Below are 14758 nucleotides of genomic sequence, written 5' to 3'. Positions count from 1 at the left end.
TTTCTGGATTACTGTCTCACTCTCTGTGGCCGATACAAGCAAAACGTTTAAACAGGTTAACAATCACAAGGCAGATTACCACGGCATGTTCTCAAAGCATGACCAGCTGGCAAGTGTCTTGTCCCAGTCTGTAATCCCAACATATTTCAAGCTGACCACCATGGTCCCTGTTCCCCAGAGCTCCAAGGTAACCTGCCTAAACAATTATTGCCCTGTAGCACTCACATCTGTAATTATGAAGTGCCTTTGAAAGGTTGGTCATGACACACATCAACACCATCATCCCAGACACCTTGGACCCACTCCAATTCACATACCGCCCCAAACAGATCCACAGATGACTCTCAATAGCACTTCAACCTGCCCTCTCCCACCTGGACAAGAGGGGAAATAACTATGTGAGAATGCTGTTCATAGACTATAGCTCAGTGTTGAACACCATAGTTCTCTCCAAGCCCATCACCAAGCTAGATACCCTTGAACTGAACCCCTCCCTCTGCAAATGGACACTGGGCTTCTTGACGGGCCGCCCCCAAGGTGGTAAGGGTAGGCAACAACACCTCCGCCACGCTGACTTTCAACACAGGGGCCCCTCAGGGGTGTGTGCTTAGTCCCCTTCTGTACTCCTTGTTCACCCATGGCTGCGTGGCCACACACGACTCCAACACTGCCATCCATGAACTCTATATCAGGTGGTTTTAGAGGAGGTCCCAAAGAAACGCTAAATACTCCAGTCACTCAAGACATATACTGTTCACTCTGCTACCGTAAAGCAAATGATTAACGGAGCATCAGCTCTCAGACCAATAGGCTCCGAGACAGTTTCTACCCCTAAGCCATAAGACTGCTAAATAGCCAGATTGCTTAATAGTAAATTAATGGTACTCAAACTATCTTGCACTGATCCTATGCACACTCACTAGACCAGGCCTGGGCAAAGGCCGACCCATAAAGAATTTGATTGTAAAGTTTTGAAAAAAGGTATTTCTTATTCAAATTTAAAAGCCCAATGAATACTCGCCTTTGTGTAATGATTTAACTCCCACCGCTTGTGGGACATTTATTTTGAAGGAACGTATAAATAACAACTGCAAGAGGACAGACAGTGACTGACAGGCTGACACACACATCACTAGAAATTGCGCAAAAATTTGTTTTTCAAAGATTTCAAAGAAAAGATAAGTAGACAATGAATGTAGGGTGTTCCAGCAAGAGTGAACATCGGAATATTTCTTTATCGAGGTATCAGGGAAAGCTGTGTGCTTAGTGTGCAAAGAGAGCCTGTCTTTGGCCTGTCATGACAGACTACAACTTGCCCCGACACTTCCAGCCAAAGCATGCAGAGAAATATAGGAATCTGTCTTCTGAGCAGAGGGTAAGTGCGTCGAAAGAGTTGCTTTCTCAGTTGGAAAATCAGCAAGGACTTTTCACAAAACTGCATTCAGCAAACAACGGAATTGCGAGAGCTTGTTATGTACTGTCTCACAAAATTCGCTAAACATAGCAATCCATTCGCTGAGGGCGAATTCACAAAATAATGTTTAATTGATTCTGCAGCAATACTTTGCCGGGACAAGAAAGAACTGTTTGAAAATGTTTCCCTGTCAAGACGAACAGTGACACAGCATGTTGACAACATCGCAGAGAATATGGAATAACAGTTGAAAGACAAGGTAAAGGATTTGACCTATTTCTCCTTGGTCCTGGATGAGAGCAGTGATGCACGTGATATTGTTACGAGGCATAACCCCAGACTTTGAAATTACAGAGGAGCTTGCTTCAGTGCAGTCAATGAAGAGCACAACCACAGGGAAAGATTTATTGAAGGAGGTTAATAAGTGTGTGGCAAAGTTGGGACTGAGTTTTGTAAAGTTATTCAGTGTGACCACTGATGGGTGCCAAAACTTGACAGGGAATTTTTTTGGCCTTTTTTAAAGCATACAAGATCAAGTAGCTGAGCTGAACCCAGATCAGAAAATTATTTTCCTGCATTGCATTATTCATCAGGAGGTGCTCTGTAGATCAAATCAATTTATATAGCCCTTCTTACATCAGCTGATATATCAAAGTGCTGTACAGAAACCCAGCCTAAAACCCCCAAAACACCAATCAATGCAGGTGTAGAAGCAAAAACTGTGTTCTGAAAATGAGCCGTGTTGTGGATACAGTCACTAAAGTGGTACACTTCAATAGAAGAGCAAAATCTTTAAACCACAGGAAGTTTGTCTCACTGTTGGAAGAGACCGAGTCGGGTCACGTAGATCTCCCCTACCACACAAACGTGAGATGGCTGAGTTTGGGGAAGGTGCTTATAAAAGGGTGTGGGACCTGAAGTTAGAGATCGCTGAGTTTTTGCAAACGAAAGGAAAATATGTGGATTTCCCTCAACTGCAATATAAAGAATGTTTGGCTTATTTTGCCTTCGCCGTGGACATCATGGCCCTAATGAATGAACTGAACTACAAACTACAAGGGAAGGGGCCTTTTTGCACATCAGATGTACAGCCTTGTCAAAGCCTTCAAGGGAAAATTACTCCTCCTGACCCGCCAAGTAGAAGCCATTAATCTCACCCACCTTCCAACACTACTAGTCTGTTTCCTATCAGATGACCAGTAGGAGAAGTATACATCGCTGCTGCGTGCTTTGAACGGTGAGTTTTCTCCTCGTTTTGAGGATTTCAAAGTGTTGGAAAATGACATGCTGTTGGTTTCCTCTCCTTTCACCTTCAATGTGGATAACGCTCCCACTGACCTGCAACTTGAGCTTATCGATCTTCAGTCTGATGCAGTGATTGGATAACTATTCAAAACAATGTCACTGACGAGGTTCTATGCATCTCTCGATGAACAAAACTTTCCAAAGATGCAGAATCATGCTCAGAAGATGTTTGTACTGTTTGGGTCAGCCTATGTATGTGAACAGACATTTTCAGTGATGAAATATAACGAGTCATGGCACAGATCATCTCTTACTGACTCTCATCTCTCTGCAATCCTGCACATAGCGACGTCAGAAACTATACCTGACTTCACTGCTCTAGTCAACGCCCATCAGAGACTTCACTCCTCACACTGATTGAGTAGTTTAAATGTAATGTTGAGCTCTCTCTCTTTCTTGTGTTTTTGTGCATATCCTTTAACAAGAGTTCTGTCCGTGGTGCTGAATGCACAGTGTACTTTTCCATCTGTGTTGTGCATTGCATGTTTAATAATGAAAATACCTACCAAAAGGAGAACATGGATGTGGTTTATTTCTGTGCATGTTTAATAAGTAGCATATCTGGACGTGATTTACAGTAGATATATCTGTAAACACAGTCATACACATGATGTACAATCCTGTAATATGATTCTGGCCCGCGATGACAAAAATATATTCTAATGTGGCTCAAAACATTTTGAAAACCTGCTCTTTCCATGACATAGACTGACCAGGTGAATCCAGGTGAAAGCTATGATTCCTTATTGATGTCACTTGTTAAGTCCACTTCAATCAGTGTAGATGAAGGGGAGGAGACAGGATTTTTAAGAAGGATTTTTTAGCCTTGAGACAATTGAGACATGGATTATTATTCTAAAATGGATTAAATATTTTTTTCCCCTCTTCAATCTAATGTACACACAATACCCTATAATGACAAAGCAAAAACAGTTTAAAACTGAAATATTACATTTACAAAAGTATTCAGACACTTTACTCAGTACTTTGTTGAAGCACCTTTGGCAGTGATTGCAGCCTTAAGTTTTCTTGGGTATGACGCTACAAGCTTGGCACACCTGTATTTGGGGAGTTTCTCCCATTCTTCTCTGCAGATCCTCTCAAGCTCTGTCAGGTTGGATGGGGGGAGTCACTACACAACTATTTACAGGTCTCTCCAGAGATGTTCGATGGGGTTCAAGTCTGTGGTCTTTTATTTCATAAAATGAAATACCTTATTTATTATATATTATAAACAGCTCCACATTGATCTGGTACTCCCTGTATATAGCTCCACATTGATCTGGTACTCCCTGTATATAGCTCCACAGTGATCTGGTACTGATACTCCCTGTATATAGCTCCACATTGATCTGGTACTGGTACTCCCTGTATATAGCTCCACAGTGATCTGGTACTGGTACTCCCTGTATATAGCTCCACAGTGATCTGGTACTGGTACTTCCTGTATATAGCTCCACATTGATCTGGTACTGGTACTCCCTGTATATAGCTCCACATTGATCTGGTAGTGGTACTCCCTGTATATAGCTCCACATTGATCTGGTACCGCCTGTATATAGCTCCACATTGATCTGGTACTGGTACTCCCTGTATATAGCTCCACAGTGATCTGGTACTGATACTCCCTGTATATAGCTCCACATTGATCTGGTACTTCCTGTATATAGCTCCACAGTGATCTGGTACTTCCTGTATATAGCTCCACAGTGATCTGGTACTTCCTGTATATAGCTCCACAGTGATCTGGTACTTCCTGTATATAGCTCCACATTGATCTGATACTCCCTGTATATAGCTCCACATTGATCTGGTACTTCCTGTATATAGCTCCACAGTGATCTGGTACTCCCTGTCTATAGCTCCACATTGATCTGGTACTCCCTGTATATAGCTCCACATTGATCTGGTACTTCCTGTATATAGCTCCACAGTGATCTGGTACTTCCTGTATATAGCTCCACAGTGATCTGGTACTTCCTGTATACAGCTCCACATTGATCTGGTACTGGTACTTCCTGTATATAGCTCCACATTGATCTGGTACTGGTACTTCCTGTATATAGCTCCACATTGATCTGGTACTTCCTGTATATAGCTCCACAGTGATTTGGTACTTCCTGTATATAGCTCCACAGTGATCTGGTACTTCCTGTATATAGCTCCACAGTGATCTGGTACTTCCTGTATATAGCTCCACAGTGATCTGGTACTTCCTGTATATTGCTCCATTCTTGTGTATTTTATTTCTCTTGTGTTTATTTTTGTTGGGAAGGGCTCGTAAGCAAGCGTTTAACGTTAAAGTCTACAGCAGTTGTATTCGGTGTCAAATAACATTTGATTCAATTTATATCAGTATAACCTCTCTGTTTTTACTGTGTACTACTACAATACTAGTCTACACAACTAGTCTGCAATACTAGTCTACACTACTACAATACTAGTCTACACAACTAGTCTACAATACTAGTCTACACTACTAGTCTAGTCTATGGCTGGCTGGTTACTGTTTCTAACACTACTAGTCTACACTACTAGTTTACACTACTAGTCTACACTACTAGTCTACAATACTAGTCTACACTACAAGTCTACACTACTAGTCTGCACTACTAGTCTACAATACTAGTCTACAATTCTGTCTACACTAGTAGTCTACAATACTGTCTACACTACTAGTCTACAATACTGTCTACACTACTAGTCTACACTACTAGTCTACACTACTAGTCTACACTGCTAGTCTACAATTCTGTCTACACTAGTAGTCTACAATACTGTCTACACTACTAGTCTACAATACTGTCTACACTACTAGTCTACACTACTAGTCTGCCCTACTAGTCCTGCACTACTAGTCTACACTACTAGTCTACAATACTAGTCTACACTACTAGTCTGCACTACTAGTCTACACTACTAGTCTACAATTCTGTCTACACTAGTAGTCTAGTCTATGGCTGGCTGGTTACTGTGTGCCTTTCTGGATGTTGTTCTTTTCTCCTTCTATCTTGACTTGATTTTTTCTCTCTTCTCTCTATTTCTATCTCCTTCCTTCCTTCCTCTCTCTCTGTCCCTGTCTCTCTTCCTCCCTCTCTCTCTCTCTCTTCCTCTCTGCCTATCTCTCTCTCTCTACCTACCTATCTCTCTCTCTCTCTCTCTACCTACCTATCTCTCTCTCATCTCTCTCTCTCCTCTCGCTCTCCCTATCTCTCTCTCCCTATCTCTCTCTCCCTATCTCTCTCTCCCTCCCTCTCTCTCTCCCTCTCTCTCTCCCTCTCTCGCTATCTCTCTCTCCCTCCCTCCCTTTCTCTCTCTCCCTCTCTCCCTTTCTCACTCTCTCTCCCCCCCTATCTCTCTCTCTTCCCCCTATCTCTCTCTCTTTCTGTCAGGTCAACACCTTATTCCACCTGTTGCGCTTCTTCTTCTCGTTCCAATCCTCCTACCACCAGCACCACCACCACTACCGTCACTACTACTCTTCCTGTTCCTAGTCCTACCTCCTCCCTCCACAGCAGTCTGACAGCTAACAGTCAGTCCAGCTCCACCCACCACCAGTACTGTTGCCCTGCCCGGCTGCTCCTGCCCAAGCCGCCTTGCGCCCTCCCCCCATCCAGGCACTCCGACCAGGCAAGGTAAGGGCCTGAGTATACCCACTATAAAGTAGGCCCACAATACTCCACTAATCTCCTCCACTCTACCATCCTCCCTCTAAGGTTACACAATTCGGGAAACATGCCCACAGTTTCCCGCGTTTTCAGAAGTCCTGGTTGGAGGATTCCCAGTTGGAAGATTCTCTTCTGAATCACGGAAATCCTCCAACCAGGATTTCAGAAGAAACGGTGCAACTCCGTAGTATCAGTCCCTCACTAGATTCACAGTCTTCCACTCCCCCTTCCTCCTCCTGTCCCGTCCCGTCCCACACCACCCAACCACTCCCTCTCTCTCAGACTCCCCTGACTCCTAGAGCCCCCACCACACCACCACCCACTCTCTCTCGCTCTCTCTCTCTCTCTTTCTCTCTCTCCATCACCCCCATGACTCCCAGAGCCCACACCACCACCCACTCTCTCTCTCTCTCTCTCTTTCTCTCTCTCCATCACCCCCATGACTCCCAGAGCCCACACCACCACCCACCCACCCTCTCTCTCTCTCTCTCTCTCTCTCTCTCTCTCTCTCCTCTCTCTCTCTCCTCTCTCTCTCTCCCCATCACCCCCATGACTCCCAGAGCCCACACCACCACCCACTCTCTCTCTCTCTCCATCACCCCCATGACTCCCAGAGCCCACACCACCACCCACCCTCTCTCTCTCACTCTCTCTCTCTCTCTCTCTCTCTCTCCATCACCCCCATGACTTCCAGAGCCCACACCACCACCCACCCACCCTCTCTCACTCTCTCTCTCTCTCTCTCTCTCCATCACCCCCCATGACTCCCAGAGCCCACACCACCACCCACCCACCCACCCTCTCTCTCTCTCTCTCTCTCTCTCTCTCACTCTCTCTCTCTCCTCTCTCTCTCTCTCTCCCATCACCCCCCATGACTCCCAGAGCCCACACCACCACCCACCCACCCTCTCTCTCTCTCTCTCTCTCTCTCTCTCTCTCACACTCTCTCTCTCTCTCTCTCTCTCCATCACCCCCCATGACTCCCAGAGCTGGATCTAAACCCTTCATCCTCCTTGTCCCAACCAGGGCAACAATTTATTTTAAGGGTCCGTAATTAACCATTTAGAAAGCATTTATTAATCATTACTCTCACATTTATAATCATTAGTACAGTATATATATTTTTTTGCAGTCCCTAATCTAAAGTGAGCGCTATTTATACGCTACAAATAAAATACTTCATAAATATTCTGAGTGACCAGTGTAATTTGTCACAAAAAAGATGGGCATGCCATTTGGTAGACATTCGTTCAAGCACCCAAAACAAGATGTTTAAAGCTCCCATGCAGTCTTTGTAATTAAATGTTTTAATCATCACTCTATGTCTAATAAATCACTGTGTTTTTTATTCAACGAAAAATTATATTATAATATTAACCTCATTTGATTCTTGAAATGCTCACAGTTTGATTGTGCGTGCGTTTGACGATTTGACGATATTTATATACACAACCTGGATTGGCTAATTTGGCTGCTCTAGAGCTCAACCCCTTTATCGTGCGGTGAACTGTCATTGGTCTATAATAATCAGATCGCATTGTGACGTCACGACGTGGGCCAAAAAGTTCCATCGCATCTGAACAGGCTGAAATTCCAGGCAATTTTTTTCAAACAGCTTTTACACAAAAAAAAAGGGCTTTATTATCAGTTTCATAAGTTCAGAGTGTTATTTCAAGTGTTATTTATACTTACTAACATTTACACATGTGGGAGTCATGATTAAGGAACTATATATATATAGTTCCTTAATCATGACTCCCACATGTGTAAATGTATATATATATATATATATATATATATATATTTTAAATGTGTGAATAACTAGCTTACTAACATTTACAAATGTGGGAGTCATGATTAATTAATAGTAAGTAAATGCATTCTAAATGGTTTATTACGGACCCATAAAAGTGACGTGTTACCTTAACCAGTCTGGAGCATTAGCACGGATAACACATTGGGGTCCTCCAGCCCTCTCAAAGACAGTCTCTGTCAGTACACTGACACCTAGTAGTTCTTAAAGACATATGCTCCGTAACTATGGTGACTGCTAAGTATTTTTTATTTATTTTTTAAACCTTGCCGCGTTGGGCTGCATGTGTCAATGTGTAGTTTATACATACATAATCTATGAGCAGTATAACTGTCTTACCTCAATTAGCCTCGAAATCCTTAGTTTAAAAGCAACTGTTTTTCTGCAAGCTGTGCTGCACCATTTTCACCCACTACCTCGGGGGGGGGGGGTAGCCCACTAGCAATTCGAGTTCAACCAATAAGCTTCAGCCCCTCACCGTATGAGTGACAAGCTAGCAAGCTATGATACACCTACAGCAGAGCAGAGCAGAGAGAGAGAGAGAGAGAGAGAGAGAGAGAGAGAGAGAGAGAGAGAGTCTGGGATGTAGTATGCACATACTGGCTAAAATGTACACAAAGTATCAGAGAATCCCTTTAACAACGTGACTCGGGAATGTGTAATTAGCTCCAGTTTCTAGATGTGATGACCGACCGCCGTACGGGTGTTACGAATCACATTATTTACCTCGTTACAAAGTTAATAACACTCTATCGGAATCTAGAATCTGGAATCTAGAATCTGGAATCATAGCTTCAGTAGCCAACAGCTGACTGACTTTCACCACCCATCTCTCTTACACCAAAAAAAAAAAAAACACATAGATGTGTTTATTTTACATAGCATCGTCACATGATCTGCGATGCAGTAATGTCTTCTGACTATTAGTCTCATTGGAAGTTAATAAATAAAATGTAATTGTATCCAAGACATGCAAGAATAGTTTTGACTACCTATTTCTAAAACTTTGAAGACCAAACTTATGAGAGAATGAGAGATAGCGTCTATGTAGTCATGACCCACTGGGCACACACTGGTTGAACCGACGTGGAATAGACATTGAATTGACGTCTCTTCCCAGCGGGTAGGACACACACAATCCAAACTCAGATACACTCTCAGTGACTGAGACCAAGGTTAAGTTCCAGATTGTCTATTTTTTTTTATTTTTTTTATAGCTACACAGTGTTGCCCTGACCTTTGACCTCTCCTCCAGTACCTCCATCCAGCTCATTTAGTTTATGTATTCCAGAAGTAGCACTGCTGATTGTAACTAATGAAGGGCTTGATGATTACATGTCTGTTTTGAGTCAGCTGTGCTCTTCTGGAATATATGAAAGAAGTGGACTGGCTGGTGGAGGGAGAGGGGGGGTGGGGGGGGTACCTGGAGGAGAGGTTTTTGGGAAACACTGTCTTGGACAATGAGTTGTATTGTAAACACTTCCTCATGGCATTGTTGTGAGATCTGATTATCTGCTGGACCGCAACCCAGTGTAAGGCCTTCCCCATCTCCTTCACACATGTAGGCCTACTTATTGCACCCAAACACCCTTCGACAACCTCCCCCCCCCCCCCACTCCACTCTTCTACCCCTGTCCTCTCCATATCGCCCCATCCTCTCCTTCCCTCCCTGTTGTTGTTTTTCTATTTTTATGCATCCCAACCCCCTTAGGATATAATTTAAAGTCATATTAAGATGTTTGGAAACCTATGACATTCCATCACAGGATTGCATAGAAGATTAGCTATATCATAATGCAAGGAGATATGGTATTTAATGAATATATCGCAATGCAAGGAGATATGGTAGTTAATGAATATATCGCAATGCAAGGAGATATGGTATTTAATGAATATATCTTAAGGCAAGGAAACATGGTATTTAATCAATATATATTTAGGCAAGGAAACATGGTATGTAATCAATATATCTTAAGGCAAGGAAACATGGTATTTAATCAATATATCTTAAGGCAAGGAGATATGGTATTTAATCAATATATCTTAAGGCAAGGAGATATGGTATTTAATGAATATATCTTAAGGCAAGGAGACATGGTATTTAATGAATATATCTTAAGGCAAGGAAACATGGTATTTAATCCAAAAAATGTTTAGTATAACCTAATAGATCAGGTTTGCAGTAGATGTCAGTGTTGTAGCTTTTGTAGCAGACTGTTCTCCATGCTGCAAGCCTGACATCTAGTGGTCCACTACTGTTATAACACTAGAGGTGGAGGAGTTATAACACTAGAGGTGGAGGCGTTATAACACTAGAGGGGGAGGAGTTATAACACTAGAGGCGGAGGAGTTATAACACTAGAGGTGGAGGAGTTATAACACTAGAGGGGGAGGAGTTATAACACTAGAGGTGGAGGAGTTATAACACTAGAGGTGGAGGAGTTATAACACTAGAGGTGGAGGAGTTATAACACTAGAGGTGGAGGAGTTATAACACTAGAGGGGGAGGAGTTATAACACTAGAGGTGGAGGAGTTATAACACTAGAGGTGGAGGAGTTATAACACTAGAGGTGGAGGAGTTATAACACTAGAGGGGGAGGAGTTATAACACTAGAGGTGGAGGAGTTATAACACTAGAGGGGGAGGAGTTATAACACTAGTGTTTTATCTATATTCCCTTCTTTCCTTCCTTCTCTCACTCTGCTTTTCTGTGTTCCCCATCCCTTTGCTTCTGTCTCAACCCCTGTCTGTCTGTCTGTCTCTCTGTCTGTCTGTCTCTCTCTACCCATGCTACCATGGACTGTCTCTCTCTCAGAGAGCACGAAGATGATGACATCACACATCAGTTCTGTTGCCCCGCCTCTGAGTGCAGTAGCCCGTCCTCTAGGTAACCAGCCGATCACTTGACCCTCCTCCCCCGTTATTTACCCTTGAACCTCCAAACAACATTACGGCGAAAAACGCTGAGGGCAACAACTGGACACAACTCATTGGTCGGAGTTTGAAAAAGAAATAAACTTTTAAAACGCACAAACCTGGCTGGAGACAAGGCTGGAGCTCAGCTACACTGAACTGTAGTCTGGGACTTGGGGACTGATCTGGTCTGGACTATCTCTGATCTGGACTAGCTCTGGACTGAATCCCTCCCCTACCAGATTTTTACTGTACCTACCTTTCCTGTACTTACTAGCATGTCACCCTTATAACCTTGCCTAACTCCGCTCTCAAAAAATGAATGACACAAGGCAGTCCTGATTGGTTGACCCCTCAGACTCTGACCGTTGAAGTTTAGCGTAGGCAGTATGACCTCTGACCTGGGCAGTGCGTGAAGAGAACTGACCTACAGCGCCGGGCCGGGGTCACAACTAATAACGAGACGATGGAAGAAAGAAAGAAAAAAAACGGAAAATGAACCCTTCAGATTCTTTCTGTAGCTCATATATATATATCTACTTCCTTTATACTGTCCTCTGGTCTGTCTGTATGCTGTCTCTCTTACCACCTTTAAATCTCACTCTTCTTCTACTTTATCTCCTTGTGAACCTTCCTCTTTCCCTTCTATCGTTCAGTGAGAGAGGACATGGTGAGTTTAACGCTATTTTTAACCATACGAAGAAAAAAAAACGAGAAATACCACAAATCTTCCTGATTCAGTGCCAAGAAAAGCTCTTAGTTTGCGACTCCTTAAACTTAAAAATATTGTAATGTTTTGTGAACAAAAGAGTTATGCTTTATGAGCAAAATATCTGAAGGAAAAATATTTATTTAAAAGTGAAACATATTTTAGTTAGATTTCCCTTTTCTCATAAGAGAATACCGAAATGGTATGGTCCTTCATTAGTTTGCAGCATAGACACATATAAACATTATGTCTGCCCCAAAACCCAGTAAGACTTATAGTAAGTCAACTCATATTGAGTGTGAATAGTAAGCTATTGCAAGGCCAAGGGATGGGTGGGGCTAGATGGGGTTACAAATCTAATCATAACAGGGTAACCATGGTAACCATGGTCTCACACTGATCCTCACCCAGACATTCTGTAAATATCGAAATATGAAACGACCAGCAGCATTATAGTTCGCTAGGCGCTACTTACCCCTATATAGGACACTACCATAGAGGTGGTTAGATACAGGACACTAGCATAGAGGTGGTTAGATACAGGACACTAGCATAAAGGTGGCTAGATACAGGACAATACCATAGAAGTGGATAGATACAGGACACTACCATAGAGGTGGTTAGATACAGGACACTAGCATAGAGGTGGTTAGATACAGGACACTAGCATAAAGGTGGCTAGATACAGGACACTAGCATAAAGGTGGCTAGATACAGGACAATACCATAGAAGTGGATAGATACAGGACACTACCATAGAGGTGGTTAGATACAGGACACTAGCATAAAGGTGGCTAGATACAGGACAATGCCATAGAGGTGGTTAGATACAGGACAATACCATAAAGGTGGTTAGATACAGGACACTAGCATAGAGATGGTTAGATACAGGACACTAGCATAGAGATGGTTAGATACAGGACAATACCATAGCGGTGGTTAGATACAGGACACTACCACAGAGGTGGTTAGATACAGGACACTACCACAAAGGTGGTTAAATACAGGACACTAGTATAGAGGTGGTTAGATACAGGACACTACCATAGAGGTGGGTAGATACAGGACACTAGCATACATTTGGTTATATACAGGACAATACCATAGAGGTGGTCAGATACAGGACACTACCACAGAGGTGGTTAGATACAGGACACTACTGTAGAGGTGGTTAGATACATGACAATACCATAGAGGTGGTCAGATACAGGACACTACCACAGAGGTGGTTAGATACAGGACACTACCACAAAGGTGGTTAGATACAGGACACTACCATAGAGGTGTTTAGATACGGGACACTAGTATAGAGGTGGTTAGATACAGGACACTACCATAGAGGTGTTTAGATACAGGACATTACCATAGAGGTGGTTAGATACAGGACACTAGCATAAAGGTGGCTAGATACAGGACAATACCATAGAAGTGGATAGATACAGGACACTACCATAGCGGTATTTAGATACAGGACATTACCATAGAGGTGGTTAGATACAGGACATTACCATAAAGGTGGCTAGATACAGGACAATGCCATAGAGGTAGTTAGATACAGGACAATACCATAAAGGTGGTTAGATACAGGACACTAGCATAGAGATGGTTAGATACAGGACAATACCATAGCGGTGGTTAGATACAGGACACTACCACAGAGGTGGTTAGATACAGGACACTACCACAAAGGTGGTTAAATACAGGACACTAGTATAGAGGTGGTTAGATACAGGACACTACCATAGAGGTGGTTAGATACAGGACAATACCATAGAGGTGGTTAGATACAGGACAATACCATAGAGGTGGTTAGATACAGGACAATACCATAGAGGTGGTTAGATACTGGACACTACCATAGAGGTGTTTAGATACAGGACACTAGTATAGAGGTGGTTAGATACAGGACACTACCATAGAGATGGTTAGATACAGGACAATACCATAGAGGTGTTTAGATACAGGATACTACCATAGAGGTGGTTAGATACAGGACAATACCATAGCGGTGGTTAGATACAGGACACTGCCATAGAGGTGGTTAGATACAGGACACTAGCATAGAGGTGGTTAGATACAGGACAATACCATAAAGGTGGTTAGATACAGGACACTAGCATAGAGATGGTTAGATACAGGACAATACCATAGCGGTGGTTAGATACATGACAATACCATAGAGGTGTTTAGATACAGGACACTACCACAGAGGTGGTTAGATACAGGACAATACCACAAAGGTGGTTAAATACAGGACACTAGTATAGAGGTGGTTAGATACAGGACACTAGCATACATTTGGTTATATACAGGACAATACCATAGAGGTGGTCAGATACAGGACACTACCACAGAGGTGGTTAGATACAGGACACTACCGTAGAGGTGGTTAGATACATGACAATACCATAGAGGTGTTTAGATACAGGACACTACCACAGAGGTGTTTAGATACAGGACACTACCACAAAGGTGGTTAGATACAGGACACTACCATAGAGGTTTTTAGATACAGGACACTAGTATAGAGGTGGTTAGATACAGGACACTAGTATAGAGGTGGTTAGATACAGGACACTAGCATAGCAGTGTTTAGATACAGGACACTAGCATAGCGGTGTTTAGATACAGGACATTACCATAGAGGTGGTTAGATACAGGACACTACCATAGAGGTGGTTAGATACAGGACATTACCATAGAGGTGGTTAGATACAGGACACTACCATAGAGGTGGTTAGATACAGGACACTACCATAGAGGTGGTTAGATACAGGACACTAGTATAGAGGTGGTTAGATACAGGACACTAGCATAGCGGTGTTTAAATACAGGACATTACCATAGAGGTGGTTAGCTACAGGACACTACCATAGAGGTGGTTAGATACAGGACACTACCATAGAGGTGTTTAGATACAGGACACTAGCATAGA

General features: G+C 42.9%; 1 protein-coding gene across 1 annotated transcript in view; it reads left to right on the top strand.

The window, feature by feature from the left end:
* Positions 1-6635, top strand: part of LOC145860931 (uncharacterized) — a 58702-nt gene extending 52067 nt beyond the window's left edge. The window contains exon 4 of the mRNA XM_082962272.1: positions 6112-6635. Coding sequence (XP_082818398.1) covers positions 6112-6358 — 247 coding nt within the window. The 3' untranslated portion in view covers positions 6359-6635. The remainder of the gene's footprint in view (positions 1-6111) is intronic.
* Positions 6636-14758: the final 8123 nt, after the last annotated feature.

The sequence above is a fragment of the Salmo salar genome, chromosome 15 (assembly GCF_965601325.2).
Source record: "Salmo salar chromosome 15, fSalSal1, whole genome shotgun sequence".
In the NCBI taxonomy this organism is placed as follows: domain Eukaryota; kingdom Metazoa; phylum Chordata; class Actinopteri; order Salmoniformes; family Salmonidae; genus Salmo; species Salmo salar.
The sequence above is the reverse complement of the archived record's forward strand: the minus strand, read 5'-3'. Positions and strand labels throughout refer to the sequence as shown.